Source organism: Galeopterus variegatus, unplaced genomic scaffold, assembly GCF_000696425.1.
Source record: "Galeopterus variegatus unplaced genomic scaffold, G_variegatus-3.0.2 Scaffold2024, whole genome shotgun sequence".
NCBI classification, from domain to species: Eukaryota; Metazoa; Chordata; class Mammalia; order Dermoptera; family Cynocephalidae; genus Galeopterus; species Galeopterus variegatus.
In genome coordinates, this window is record NW_007728135.1 from 280,778 (window position 1) to 297,349 (window position 16,572).

General features: G+C 40.5%; 1 protein-coding gene across 1 annotated transcript in view; it reads right to left on the minus strand.

Annotated features, from left to right (window-relative positions):
- Nucleotides 1-16,572, minus strand: part of FMN1 (formin 1) — a 283,899-nt gene that overhangs the window by 240,358 nt on the left and 26,969 nt on the right. The window contains exon 3 of the mRNA XM_008580115.1: nucleotides 3,515-3,576. Coding sequence (XP_008578337.1) covers nucleotides 3,515-3,576 — 62 coding nt within the window. The remainder of the gene's footprint in view (nucleotides 1-3,514; nucleotides 3,577-16,572) is intronic.

The window sequence follows — 16,572 nt, forward strand, 5'->3', positions numbered from 1 at the left end:
GTCTCCACCTCTCTTTTCCCCCTAGGAAACAGGTATTTTTCCACTTTGTTTCTTTGTGAAATGGACTCATTCCCTCTTCTGAACTACTTAAAACTTACTGGATGGGTGTGGTTTGAATTCATACACCATTTTGCTTACCTGATAATTGCTTTGCTACTTGTGACTTCATAGATAATCCAATACACTGTCTCAGTTTTTTAAAAGTGCGTTATTACTTATTGCAAAGAAGAATATTTCCATACACATAAGGGGTTATATACAAAATATATAGGGAACCTAAATAACTTAATAGTAAGAAGACAAATCTGATTTAAAAATGAGCAAGGAACCTGAACAGACCTCTGATCACGATGGCAGAATAGACAGTCCCCAGCATCACACTCTCCCACAATCATTCAATTTACAACTATTAAAAAGCAACAACTGCCAAGCTGGGGCTGCTAGAGCTCAGGGGAAGAGGAGGAGAGACCTGTGGAGTTCATGAAGGCAGGAGAAGCCATGATGAGAGAAAGAAAGGACCACTCTGACCATTTCAAGTCCTGGCCACTTCAAGCCTGGCCCTAGTGAGCACACAGAGCAGGAGCTGGCAAAAGCCACAGCTGGGCCCTTCCTATGAAGCTGCTTGGAGGCTGCAGGGGAGAAAAGAGCCTTGGTGACCCCAGGCCAGCAAGACCACTGACAGGGTTCCCCTGGACCCACATAGGAGTGAAGGGCCACAGACAACAGAAAAAGGAACCCCAATCAGCACAGGATCACTCAGTGGAGACTTGTCAGTATTATAAAACTGTGGGGGTTACAGTTTGCTGAAAAGACTCAGGCCCAGACTAGACTGTCCATACAACCCAGGTGTTCCGGACCTCACATGACCTGGAAGTGCTTACAAGGTCAACAATTAAAACCTGAGCCACACGAAAAGCCTTCCCCAGAGAATCAGCAGCAAAGCAGCAATTTAGCTCGACCACAGGGCTCAAGTGCTGGTCCCCACAGGAAGTTCCCCCATTTTAGAAGTAACCAATGGACAACAAATTAGTTCAAGTGCAGAGTTTAAGTGGTGGAAACAGGGAATAATCCAACACAGAACTGAAAGAAAAAACAAAATACCCACAGATCAGAGACAAAGTTCTGATATTAACCAGTAAAGGTCTCACATCACTGAGGAACACCTATAAAACCTAGAAGGACCAGAAGTCACCCAGGCTCCCAAACTGGGCAGGGGAAGGGCTAAGGGCCTCAGCCACACCTCCAACATCTGCATCCAGCTTAGTAATGACCACTGAGCTGCCACCAGAAGCACTCCAGGGTCCTGAGCAAAGGCAGGGTTGTCCAAGGGCCTCAGCCACATCCCCCGACATCCACATCCAGCCCAGGGACAATCACCAAGCCACTGCCGGAAGTGCCCCAGGATTCCAAGCCAGGGCAGTGGGAAGCCAAGGGCCTCGGTCATGCAGACCATCCCCACATCTGCATCCAGCCCAGTGATGACCACCCAGCTGCCGCTGGAAGAGCCCAAGGCTCCCCTACCAGAATGAGGGGGAGTGCCATGGGCCTCAACCATACCCCCCTTTCTCCTCCCACCCTATCCCCTTCCCCCTCTCCCCCTCCTCTGCAACTGCTCAACAGTAACACCTTAGAATACAAAAAAAAGTAGTAACAAAAATAAAATTAAATTTAAAAGTAATTAAAAAAAAAAAGAACCTGAACAGACATTTCTCAAAAGATGACATACGAATGGCCAACAGGTACTTGAAAAAATACTCAACATCACTAATCATTAGGGAAAAGCAAATTAAAACCATAGTGAGATATCACTTCACACCTGTTAGAATGGCTATTACCAGAAGAGATGAAAGATAAGTATTGGCCAGTGATGGAGTTTGGATGTATTATCCTCCCAGAACTTGTGGAAATCTGGGATGGATCCGTTACGAATGGATTAGAGCTCTCCCTAGGTGTGGGGAATAATGAGGGAGTTCTCGTTCTATTAGTTCCCACAAGAGTTGGTTGTTTAAAAGACCCTTGCTTCCTCTCGCCCTGCGATCTACTTGTACCCACCAGCTGCCTGCCACTTTCCACCATCAGTAGAAGCGGCCTGAGGACAGCGCCAGATGCAGCTGTCCCAGAATTGTAAGCCAAATAAACCTCTGTTCTTTATAAATTACCCAGTGTCAGGTACTCTGTTACAGCAACACAAAATGGACTAGTACAGCCAGGATGTGGAGAAAAGGAAACCCTCCACAATGCTGGTGGGAATGTAAACCAATATAACTATTTTAGAAAATAGTTTAAAGGTTCTTCAGAAAATTGAGGACATTATGTGATTTAAAATAAGCCAGACCCAGAAAGACAAATACTGCATGATGTCACTCATGTGGAATCTAAAAAAGTCAAACTGATAGATTTATTGAATAGAATGGTTGTTGCCAGGAACTAGTGGGTGGGGAAAACACGAAGATGATGTTCAACAGGTAGACGGGATGAACAAGTTTTAGAGATCTATTGCATAGCACACGGTGACTATAGTTAATAACAATGTATTGTCTACTTGAAAATCACTAAGAGATTAGAGTTTAAATGTTCTCACCACAAATCAATGGTAAGTATGTGAGGTAATGCATATGTTAATTAGCTCAATTTAGTCACTCCACAATGTATACATATTTCAAAATGTTACGTATACCAAAGATATACAATTTCTATTTGACAATGAAAAAAAAAGTAAAAAAAATATTTGATCCACATTCATTAAATTAGCAAGTAATGAGTTAACATTAAATGAGCAAGAAGTTTTATTTAAATTCTGCTATTATTCTCTCCTGAAGTATTGGGTTACCCCACCCATCAATCAACTAATCTCAGCACCTGATTAAATATCTAGTTATTTGAAGTTAAGATTCTGAACTTCCTGCCACAGGCACTGTAAGCAAATGCCAAACAGAGAACATTGATTAGATGGCAGGACAAGGGACATGATCCGTTGGTCATTCTGGACTTCACTAAGGAGGATCAAGTTGGCCATTTCCCAGCACTCCCTGGGGCTTCAGGCTGTCTTGGCACAACTCTTCCTCCTACCAGGACCCCTTCCTTAAGTGCCTTAATCTGCATGACATAATAGAGCAGGGATGTGCCAAGAGACATGCAGACGTGAGCACATAAATGGGAGTAAGCCCAACAAAATAATTTACACTATGCATAGGAGAAGTAACTTTTGAAATACTTCATATAAACAATAAAAGTCTAAATACTCTGTCTTCTTTTCTGCTTTAAAATAAAACAATCATTTTCCCCATCAAATCCAATGCATTATGGTATTTTTTTAAATTAGGAAATTAAATTCTATTAAAAACAGAATCCAAGGCTTCATCCCCAGATTAAAGTTGATGCCCACTGGCAGGAGTAAGCTGTAGATTCTGTCAAGTTAAATACTTCAACGCAAGAGCAATATTTATACTTCAGCATATGAGAAAACTAAGTATCAGTCTCATATAACCAGTACAGTAGAAACAAAGAGATGTACCTGCAAGTTTTCAATTTCTTCTTTGTGCTCCCTCTTCAAGTGTAAAATAGCAGCTTGGTATTCTGTAAGACCACAAAAGAAGCCAATTACAATGAAGCACAAAATCAGGCACAAAGTTCAAGTGAGCATCTCCAAGACTCCAGGTGCCCTTCTACAAATAAACCAAGTAAATAAATGCCAGCATATGACATTAACCTGATAAGAGATGTGAAAAATCAGGGAAAGATATGACAAGTAGCTCAGGATAAAGTGGAGAAAAGTCCCTAAATTAAGAAAATAAGATAGTGTTTTGTTGGGTTTTTGTTTGTTTGTTTGTTTTTTGTCTTTTTTTTTTTTTTGAGACCGGCCGCACCGTGCTCAGCCAGTGAGCGCTGTGAGCGAACCGGTCATCCCTATATAGGATCCGAACCTGCCGTGGGAGCACTGCTGCGCTCCCAGCACCGCACTCTCCCGAGTGCGCCACGGGCTTGGCCCTGTTGTTGTTATTTTAAAAGCATGATGACTGTGTTCCAGATAGAGTGGGTCAGGTATTTGTTTTTAAGGAGGAGTTGGAGATTAAGGCCCCACAGAGAACAAATACAGACCTGTTAAGAGCAGACATGGCAGGAAATAAAACTTTTATGTGAGATCAGAGAACTCTATTTTTAACTGTTTCAAAAAAAAAAAGAAAAAAAAAAAAAGAGAAAGAAAGAAATCTCCATTTGAATGCAAAGCTAAGTAGCACCCAGGACTGATTTTAATCTTTAAATCACCTCAAGAAGCCATGACTATTTGTCACTTGGATGAGAGATTTTAGGGTGAATTGAGGCTAAAAAGAGGACAAAAATAAATTTCTGGTCCAATTTTAATCTGAGTCTAATGTTTATTCCAACAGTAAGTCCCAAGTGTACACAGGAACTCCAGCCAACCACTAAAACTACCATCCCACTGGCGAAGCATAAAGCAGCCAAGACAACTTTATTTTCAGAACAGCTAAGCATGCAGGGTCACAAAACTATCCATGCTGCAGACAACCACAAAGCAAAATGCTATGAGTACCTATTCTTGAGAGATAAGCTGGTTTTCTACACATGTGTTTAGGGTCCTGAGTATTAGAAAGAAGTCAGTGAGTCCTCATTTAAAAATGTGTGACAGATTGGCTGCTATAGTTTGTATGTTTGCCCCTTCAAAACTCAAGTTGCAATCTGATCACCAATGTGGCCGTGTTCGGAAGCGGGGCCTACTGGGAGGTGTTTGGGTTATGGGGGTAGATCCCTCACGAATAGGTTAATGCCCTCCCTGGAGAGTGGGTGAGCTCTCTTGAGAATGTATTAGTTTCTGTGAGAGTGGGTTGCTGAAAAGAGTCTGGCTTCCTTGGTTTCTCTCTCCTGAGCCCTCTCTCATCATGTGATCTCTATGCCCACGACGGCTCCCCTTCCCCTTTCTGCCACAAGTAGAAGCAGCCTGAGGCCCTCGCCAGACACATCATCCAGTCACAGGCTTTCCAGCGTACAGAATCATAAGCTAAATAAACCTCTTTTCTTTATGAATTACCCAGTCTCAGGTATTCTGTTACACCAACACAGAACAGACTAAAACACAGGCTATTTCTCCAAGTGGATTTTGTGAATCAAGAATTAAAGTTTAGGTTTCAATTCAAAAGTGGATGAGAGAAATCTTTGGTAAATCCACACAAGGAGAACATTCCTGTTGATAATTATCACTAGCTACACTGCTGCTTTTGTGGGGAACGTGCTTCACTGAGCTGTGAATCCATCAGCAGGTTCTGTGGGTTCTATTTCCAAATGATACCTCGTATTAAGCCATTTGTCACCATCCACACAACCACCACTATGCTCCAAGCCGCCACTATCTTTCCGCTATACTTGGTAGTATCCTTTGTAGGGTCACCTGCTTTCACTCTTACCACCACCGTACTGTAACTGATTCTCCTCACAACAGCCTGAAGGTTCTATTAAAGAAATGAACCAGATCATGTCTCATCCCTGGTTTTCCACTGTACTTAGAGTTAAATCAAAACTCCCTGCTGTAGCCCATAATGCCCTTCATGACCTGGCTCCTACATGCCTCTCCCTGTCATTCCACACTGCCCCTTCCCCTGGCTAATTATACTCCAGGCACCCTGGCTTTCTTCTATTCCTTGAACTTGTCAAGTTCTTTTCCACCTCAAAATCTGTGCTATATTGAGGACAATAATAATGGGTTGTATTTATTGGGCACTTACTATATATCAGGCCTTATTCTAAATATTTCATTTGTATTAACTCATTTCATCCCCACAATAACCTTATGATGTAGGTAACATTACTATCACCATCGCAGATTCATAGAAAGGCTAAGTAGCTGGTCCAAAAAAGCAGAATAGTTTGCAGAGCCAGAAAACATGCTTAGATCAAGATGGCAGAATAGACAGTCTCCAAAGTCACTCTCTTCCACAAGTCAACCAATTTACAACTATTAAAAGGCAATGAAAGCCAAGCTGGGGATGCTAGAGCTCAGGAGATGAGGAGGAGGGACCTACGGAGTTCATGAAGGTGGGAGAAGCCATGATGAGAGAAGGAAAGAAAGAACCACTCCTCCAACCATTTCAAGCCCTGGCCACTTTAAGACTGGAGCTGTTGAGCACAGGGAGCAAGAGCTGGCAAAAGCTGCAGCTCATCCCTTCCTATGAAGTTGCTTGGAGGCAGCAGGGGAAAAAAGGGCCTTGGTGGCCCCGAGACCAGCAAGACCACTAACAGGGTTCCTGTGGACACATATAGGAGAGAGGAGCCACAGACAACAGGAAAAAGGAGCCACTCAGAGGCTGGTGAGTCACCACAAGGACCAGCACATGGCCCGTCCCATGGGAAGTGTTTGGAGTGTGGGTGGTGGGGGAGATGGGCCCACCAGGAGAACATTAGGGCATAGCATGGACAGCTGATCTGCCCCCCCAGTCAGCACAGGTCCACTCAGAGTATAGGGGTCAGGAATCTAGAACCACAGGGGGTGCAGCTTGCTGAAAAGACTCAGGCCCAGATCAGAGTTTCCACACAACCCAGGTGTACCAGAACTTATCAGACCTGAAAGTACATACAAAGTCAACCATTAAAACCTGAGCTGCACAAAAAGCCTTCCCCAGGGAATCAGCAGCAATGAAAAAATTTAGCTTAGCTCAACTACAGGGCCCAAGTGCTGGTCCCCACAGAAGTTCCTCCATTTTAGAAGTAAGCAAAGGACAACATATTAGTTACAGTGCAGTTTAAGTGGTGGGAACAGCAAATAATCCAACACAGAACTGAAAGAAAAAACAAAATACTAACAAATCAGAGACAAAGTTTAATATTAACTAATAAAGCTCTAACATGACCAAAGAACACCTATAAAACGTAGAAGGACCAGAAGCCCCCTGGGCTCCCAAACCAGGGAGTGGGGAGGGCTGAGGGCCTCAGCCATGCCCCCCTGACATCTGTAACCAGTACAGTGATGACCACTGAGCCGTCACAGGAAGTGCCCTGGGCTCCTGAGCCAGGAGGGTGGGGGGTCAAGGGCTTTAGCCACACCCCACTGACTTCTGCATTCAGCCCAGCAATGAGCCAGTTACCACTGGAAGTCTCCTGGTCTGCCCTGCTGGAGTGGTAGCAGGGGAATGGGCCTCGGTCACATCCCCCATACTTCCTCCTCTTCCTACCCTATTTCCCTCCCTCTTCCCTTCTCCTGCTGCTTCACAAGAACATCTTAGAATGGGAAATGGAGCTGAGGGAAGCTGAACCCAGCCACAACTAGGCAAGCTGCCGCCACCACCCCAGGACCCCACTGGGGTCCTGAGGTATGGAGCCAGGGAAAGCCAAACCCAGTTGAAACTAGGCAAGCTGCCACCACCACCCTGGGTACCACTGGGGTCCTGAGGCATGGAGCCAGGGGAAAGCTGAACCCAGCCGCAACCAGTTGGGTAAAGAGCACACCAAAAATACCATTTTCACATGGGTAACCCACCATAGCCACTACAATTGCCATGGCTGCCACAAAAGTGGGTAGTCTATATCAGCAGTCATAGCCACTGTGCAGAGGGCACACCAGACTCTCAACTGCATTGACACACATGGAGAGGCAGCAGAGACCAAAAAAAGGGGGGGGGGGTCCTCTCTCCCCACAAAGCACACTCCAGAGTAATAAAGGAAGCATCTGATTTACAATAGTAGGGGAGGACTTGATCATACCTGTCTCAGTACGGGACAGATCATCTAGTCAACAAACCAACAGGGGAATAGTTATCTATCAGATGGAGAGAACATACCTATGGTTATTAGAGGGGAGGGGGTAGAGGAAGGTGAGAGATTGATAAAGGGCATAAAGAATAAGTAAGATTTGTAACTATGAATGTGCTAATAAAAAAAAAGCTTAATTCAACAAGTGAATGTATAAATAAACTGTGGTATGTCCATAGAATGGAATAGTACTCAGCGATGAAAGAAACACGTCAACACAGATGAACCTCAAAGGCATTATGCAAAGTGAAAGAGTCTCAGAAGGCCACCCACTGTTTAATTCCATTTATGACATCTGGAAAAGATAAAACTAGAGGGATAAAGCACGGATCAGAGCAGCAGTTGCGAGAGATGAGAGTTGCGGGGAGGGGGTTGATGAAAAAGTAGTAGCATACAAAGGAATTTTAGGGATGAAACTATTCTCTAATTATGGTGGTAGTTACATGTGTCCATACATGTGTTAGAACTCAAAGAACAGTATACCAAAAAGAAAAAGTTAATTCTACAGCATGTTAATTTTTTTGAAATCCTGTATCAAATATTATACTTTTAAATGTTTTGTCTAGGAGATTTAGCATAATGCCTGCTTCTACCACTTATAATTCAACATTATTTTTTTTTTAGAGATACCAGCAGATGCAGTAGGACAAGAAAAAATGAAACATACACAGATTATAAAGGGAAAAATAAAGCTATTATTCCTTATGTTTACATATTTAGAAAAATCTAAAAGATTCAACAGATTAAATATTAGAATTGATATGTGAGTTTAGTATAGTTCCTGGATATGAACCAAAATATACAAAAATTCTCATACTAGCAACAGTTTTAAAAAGAAAACTTAAAAGATAACCTTTACAGTATTCCTGAAAACACAAAGTACCTAGGAAAAAACTAAATATCTAACAACCTGTGAGAAAATAGTAACACTTTATTGAAATATTTTACCAAAAAAAAACACAGACAGAAAGTAAACAAGCCATGTTTCTGATTTATAAGGCTCAATATTGTAAGGTGCTACTTTTTCCAAATTGTTCAATAGACAATGTAATCCTTCAAAATTTCTTGAGGGATTTTATTTCATTGGAACTAAGGAGCTCATTCTAAAATGTGTATGAAAGCATGGAAGTATAAAATGCCAATAACGGCCAAGAAACTTGAAACTACTGATTAGGGTAAGACAACCTACCACCTAATTTTTTTTTTTTTTGATGACTGGCTCACACAGGGATTGATCCCTGGACCTTGGTGTTATCAGCACCATGCTCTAATGAACTGAGCTAACCGGCCAGCCCAAGAATTATTTTTAATTATTACAATGTATTTAAGGTGGCATGGTACTGACACAGGGATAACGAATACACTAATAAACTAGAATAGATGTCCCAGAAATATGTCACAAATTTATGGCCACTTCCCTCCCTTCCCTTTAGTGCATTGCAGAAGTGGCACTAAAGATCCTTGCTTACACAAAGAATGGTCTGTTCAACAACTATCAGTTGGGAAAAGGATATTCTTATGGGAAAACAAAACTAAATCCCAACTTTACACCATATGATAATTTATTCCAAGTTGATTAAGAGCTAAACTGTAAAAAGCAAAACTGTAACTGTTTTATCAGATAATATAGCATACTATTTTTATAACCTCAGGGTAGGAAAGAATTTCTTAAGACTCAAAAGCAGTACCTATAAAAGGAAAAAACTGGTAAGTTTCACTACTTTAAAATTAAGAACTTCTTTTCCTCAAACTACACAACAAAGAGAAAAAAGACAAGCCACAGAGTGGGAGAAAATACTTGAAACACATATAATTAACCAAGATCTAGTACAAATATATAAACACTTGTAAATCTTACAAAACTTTAGAAAACGGAGCCCATGTAAAAAATAGGCAAAAAATGTCAAGAGGCACTCTATAAAGAGGATGCACAAACAATAGATAAACATATTTAAAGGTGTTCATTCTCATTAGTAAGCAGGGATATTTAAAGTCTGACAAAACTGAGTGTTAGTGAAATGTGGAGCAATGGGAATTCTCACACACTTTGAGTAGGAGTGCAAATTGGTATAATCACTATGGAAAATGTCTTTTTTTTTTTTTTTTTTCTTAAGATGACCGGTGAGGGGATCTTAACCCTTGACTTGGTGTTGTCAGCACCACGCTCACCCAGGGAGCCAACCGGCCATCCCCATATGGGATCCAAAATGGGAATTCTCACACACTTTGAGTAGGAGTGCAAATTGGTATAATCACTATGGAAAATGTCTTTTTTTTTTTTTTTTTTCTTAAGATGACCGGTGAGGGGATCTTAACCCTTGACTTGGTGTTGTCAGCACCACGCTCACCCAGTGAGCCAACCGGCCATCCCCATATGGGATCCAAACCCATGGCCTTAGTGTTATCAGCACCGCACTCTACCGAGTGAGCCACAGGCCGGCCCGGAAAATGTCTTGCATTTGCTAATAAAGTTGGAGATACTCATACGTCCCTACCCAATTATCCTAATCCTAGGCACATATAAACAACAAACTATAAAGAAAAGCAAGTGATAATATTAAAAAAAGTCAGGAGAATGGTAGCTTCCAGGAGAAGAGGAGAGGTTAAGATTAAGCAAGGCAGTGTTACATGGGTTTCAATGAAAAATTATTCTTTAACCTGTATGTGTTTTATGCAATTTTCTTTATGTATAGTATAGCTAACATTAAAATAGGAAAAAATTGCTTTTCTTTTGCAAATTGGCTATATGAGTTTTCTAGTATCAAATAAAGAATATTATATAGGCACAAGAGAATCTCTAGATTCATAAAATAAGGAGCATAAAATGATTTAATAAGTTTGAGTCTTGTGTAATTATTGAGTCCTAAACCCACGAGATGATAAATATCTAAACCTTAATCAATTCTAAGCCTTTACAAAGTAGATAAAGAAAGGCTAGTTAAACCAACTTTCCTGTAACACTGATGCCCCTCGGGAATAGCACCTACATCCTAAATAGAAATTCCAGAGTAAATGTTGAAATGAGTCATTTTGTGTAAATTATACCTATAAGGATGTGACAGATATAGTTATGACTAATTCATTAACAAATTGATGAAGGAGATCATTGCAAAGCTAACACCCAGCAAAGCATGATTCATCTCCTCCTTACACAAATATTTTTGCCAACAGTTACAGTGTGACAGGTGGCAGGAAAACACACCCCCATCCCCAGAAGGATGACAAAAGAGAATCTCTGGGCAGCTTGTAGCAGAAGGAAGCTAGTGCCTCTACTAATGGAATGCTCACTTTGAGGGTTCACAAGAGAATGTTGAGGGGCAAATCTTGAGGGTGACGTTGGTGAGACAGGTGTCAATTCAAGACCACGGATGTTTGTGTTTGTTGAAAACAGAACTTGACCCTGGTATCCAGTAGCTCTGGGACCCTATAAGTGTATGAAGAAGAAGAATAGAGATTTTGAACATCAGGGCATAAAAAGGGCACACCCTGTGGAAGTCCCAATGGAAATTAATGAATAAATTCAAATAATGTAGCCCACAAAAAAGAAGCCTGAAGAATGTCTTGTAAGGAAATAATATATTAGATGAAAGGTAGAAAAAGGAAAAAGCCTCCTGACTGGCAGGATTCAAGATTTTGGAGAAAAAAATATAAGAAAGGACTTCCTCCATAAAAATAAGGCTCTTTCAAGTACTTAGTCTAATTGGTCTGTTCCATTTTTGTTGCACAAACCTTCTATTTTGATCAGTCCACAAAACAAAACATCCTTTCTGCCAGGTGTCATTACAGGGTCTGTGTCCTCCAACTCGCCAAGAGCAGAATTAACGATGACTTCACTAACATGGAAGACATGTAGTAACCATTGCTGTAGTTCACCACTGATTAAATAAGTTTATCTTAATTATATATGGGTACAGATAACATTGAGTGTTATTTCTCAGGAACAGTTCTTAGCACTTTACACAGATTAACTCATGCCATCCTCACGTCAAATTTACAAGGCACACCCTATCATATCAAGATCAGTTTTACAGATGAGGAAACTGAGGTGCTCGAGTTGAACAACTTTCCCAAAACCACACGCTAGTAAGTGCCAACAACATCATTCATGCTGAAAGAACCTGTGCTGTTTACTCTGCAGCGTTTTCACTGGTTTCCTTGTTTTTGTTTGCTATTACTGTTCTTATGGTTAGGGAAGCATCAGGTGCAAACAAAATCCTAAATCTCTAGACATTGGACACTTGCTAGCTTTCTCCAATTACTGGAATCACTTGTAAACTTGAGGAATCTTTAAAAAGGGTACTGGGTATTTATTTTTAACCACAGGGAGGTTTGATGAACCTGGGGCCAGAGTGGACAGTGAGTTACAGTGGCTGGTACGATTCTGTTATGTGCTTACGATATGCCCATCTTCTCCGTAAGGATTTCTGGGCCTGTAGTAACCAGTTTGTGGTTAAATCTGATTTTTATTTATAGTTTCTTTCACATATATCCCAGCCTGTCACCATAACACACACACATCTGAATACACATTCACATAACACTGGCAAAACTAGATTATGCACACAGAGAATTAAAATTTATTGATTTCCCAATTGGATGGGGAGAGTGGGGCAGGCCTCCCAAGCTGGTCTAAAATGCCTGGAAAAAGAGCAAAGGTGGGGGACTGGCTTGGGTTTTTATGGTTTTCAGGTGGAGGGTTCCTACTTGTGCACAGTGGCTTATGTGGTTCAAATCTCCTGCAGTGTCAAAGGCTTTCTTATCAGATTGCCTAGATGTGGGACACAGAGGAAGAGAAAGGGGTGAGGCTTAAAAGCTGTCAGCAAACGTCAAAAAATGGAGTTCGACTACTTCTTACACTTTCCCTACCATATGTGTGATTGTTGAAGGCCCACTGATAAAAGGTATTGTGTCAACATTACAGGGCCGGGCTCTCACCGGCTGCTTGCCTGAGTGCTCAGTTCAAAAGCCCTGCTGGCTGCTGTTGACTTTTTCCCCTTGACTTCACTGACTTTGAATGCTCTTCCACTGTTTCTGACAGGTACAAAGGTAGCCATGCCTTTTCCAAACCACATAGTTAGAACAGAGATGCTACTCAGTTTAGAATCCCAGAAACGTAAGATCCCTAAAACTTATAATACCCTGCCTACCTAAGTAGTTTTCAAAATCATAGTCAACAACAACTAAATAATGACCAAGAAACAAACCTGCTAGAAAGGCACATACTGAGAATATGATTTAGGCTACAATTGAAAGTCCCCAATCCCTGTCACTAGGTGGCGGTCACAATACTTCATATTTAAACTTTAAACTTGCTACCAAGTGCCACAGCAACACCTGAAGGATTTGGGATGGGGCAGGAGAAGAGAGGGTGAGCCAAAGCTCAGTAATGACCACTTTCCTTGCATTTAAAAGATTTGAAAGGTGGACTAGTATGGATATGGTAACTAGTTGAGAAAAATTAGAACAAGTACGGGGCATTTCCAGCCACATTTCCAAAAACGTTAAAAATGACTTCCAGTTGTTACAGGTTCACACTTTTCGTTTTAATCTCTCTTCCAAGGCTACACAGCAATAAAATCTAAAATCTAAAATGAGAAAGTTAAAAGTCACAGGTGAGCAGCAAAACAGAATAACATCTTGGAAAAACAAATAGGACAAAACAGCAAAGTGGTCTTTGGGCCCAAAGCTCTGGGCCTGCTGTGCCCTAGTTCCAGAAGTGGGCGGTACAGGCAGGACAGCCTGGAGTTAGGTTACCGCAGAGCAGCAGGGGCTGAAACTACCCCCTGGAAAACCAGTGCAGCAGGAAACCAGGGCCAGGCTTGCTGCTTAGAAAAAGGGACTGGGGTGTGGTTCCCCTCCAATGGTAAAGGACAGCTGGAAGAAATTGTCAGCTGCTGCCTGGGGACCTAAACAGGAGGATACAAAGATTAAGACCAAATCTGAAATCCTGTCCACCCCGTCCCCAGTGACTAGATCTGCAATATCCACACCATCACCTCAGACAAAAATCCCCAAACACCATTAGACCAAGAGCAACTTCTGGTCTAGGGGTCTTGCAAAGACCTGGTGAGACAACTGCAAAACAGACAAGGGCAAAGGGGAGGAGAAAACTTATTTTAAAAGCATCCTATAGATCATGAGCCATCAAACCAAGCTTCTGAAATACATGAAGAAACCTAAACCTCAAGACAGGGCAATAAAATCAACAATATCATGCAATACAAATTATAAATATTAAATATATTAAAATAGTTTAGTAATGTTTAGAATCCTTATCAAGATAAACAAAAGAATAACCACCATTATAAACAATAATGACAGTAACAGCACACTGGAAAAAAAGACAAGAAGGAATAGTAGGTGATTATAAAATTTTGAAATATTAGAAACAAAATATAGTCATTGAAACAGAAAACATAAGAGCTGAATAAACTCTGGCACAATCATGGAAAGAATATGTAAGTAAAAGACACAATAATTAACTAAACATTCAGCGTGGCACAAGAAAAGGATAGAAGAAAAGAATCTTAATTAAGAAACTTTGGTATTGATACGAGGATAGCAAAAGAGACTGTGAAATAAAAATAGAAAAGAAAGTATGTTAATAGAGACATGCACATATGGAAACATAGTATGTGATCTAAGGTTGCATTGAAATTTGTGTGGGAGGGATACACTCTTTTTAAAAATCCAAATTTCAGAACAATAGTCATACTTCAAACCATACTCAAGAATCACTCCCAGTGGATTAAGAATCTCAATGTGAACAGCATAACAGAAAAATCCATGGACAATATTAAGAGCATCTTTATGACATTGGAGTACAAAACGATTTCTTAAGCAATACATTTAAAAAGACAAAAGAAATTTTTTTTTAATTACCAAAATTGTGTATGCCGAAAGATGCTATCAAAGAGTGATAAGCCACATACATGGAGAAGATATTTGCAAAGTATATGATCAACAAAAAACTAGCATCCAGAACACAAGTCCTAGACAAGTCCTAGAAATAAATAAGAAGAAAAGCAACTAATAGAAAAACGGGCAAAAAAAACCCCGCTAAGGTCAAGGATTCAGATCCCCTTACCAGCCAGCCACCCCCCCAAAAAAGAAAAGGGGGTGGAAAAAGAACCAATAAATTCATGTAATAAGAACTCCAAATGGCTAATAAATACATAAAAATACACTCAATCTCACTTGTCCTCAGGACAATGTAAGTGAAAACTGCAATGGGATACTATTTCACACCCATCAAATATGGAAATAGTAAAAAGTCTGCTAATACTAACTGCAGGTGACAATGAATAAGAATTCCACACACTGACAGGAGAGTTAATTGCAATCGCTTTAGAGATCATTTGGACAATGTCTATTAAATTTAAAGGTGCACATAAATAAAACCAGAAATTCTTCTCTTAGGTTTATACACTAGTGAAACATTTACACATGAACACAAATGTTAAAAAGAACATTCATGCAAGTATTGTTTCTAACAGTGAAAAATAGGAATAAACTTAAATTTCCAGCAACAGCAGCATTGATAAGCAAAATTAAGAGAGATATTCACTCAAAGCGCTACTACACAGATACTAAAATGAACTAGAGCTATGCATACCAACACAGATGAATCTAAGACACAGAATTTTGAAAGAAAATGTTGCTGAAAAATACATATAAGAGGATGCCATTTTATAGACTTTTAAAACAGGTGAAAGCCATACTATCTATTGTTTTGGGATTTTATACTGATTTAAGTATAGAGAAGTGCATGGAGTTAATTTCACCTAAGGGGAAGGTGGAAGGCATGAAGAGGCTTCAAGTGCAATGTTTTATTTCTTAAGTTTGAAAGTGGGTAAAGTCATGAAGCTGAATGCAATTAACACAGACTTAAAATATATAAAGCAAAAGCTGACAGAAACGTAAGTAAAATTATAAGAGATAAATAATAGCCCTCTATCGGAAATGGATAGATCAAACACAATCGTATTGTTTCATGACTGAAACAATTAACAACTTTGATTATATGTATCCTTTTTTTTTTTTTTTTCGTCTTTTGTCTTTTTCCGTGTCCGGCAACGGATCGCAACCCTCAGTGTTGCCCCCATACCGGACCGGGGACCGGCAACGGGATTGCAACCCTCAGTGTTGCTCCCGCGCCTCGCTCAGCCAGTGAGCGGGAACCAGTCTGTATGTGGGATACGAACCCTCGGGCGGCAGCGCCGCCGCGCTTCCCAAGCGGCGCACTATCCAGTGCGCCACCGGGCCAGCCCGATTATATGTATCCTAGAACCCAACAAAACCCAACAAACCAACATACATTACTTTCAGGCACATATGATATATTTGTAAGAACTGGTGATTCGTAAAGTAAATCTCAAAAAAATGTTAAAGCCATACTGTCACACAGAACATGTTCTTTCTATAATGTAATTAAATTAAAATCAACAAAAGGATAAACAAAAACAACCTAAAATCAGCAAATCTAATTCAGCAGTTTGTGAAAACCACACAAATATGCAGGATTTATTCTAAGAATGCAAGAACTATAGATCATCTAAAAAATTACCAATGATATCCACCACATTAACATACCAGAGAAAAACTGTTGAATCTCAAATTCTCAAAATGACACAGAATGATACAGAAACGTATCTTGATAAAGCACAACACCCATTCTTGATTTTAAAAAGACAAAGAAACCCTCTTGGCTAATTTAAATCAGAAGATAATCAGATTCAGGATATTTATCAAGTACTTTCAGCAAACTTCCAACGTAGTGGTGAAACTTCAGGAGGCAAGATTAAGAATACCCAC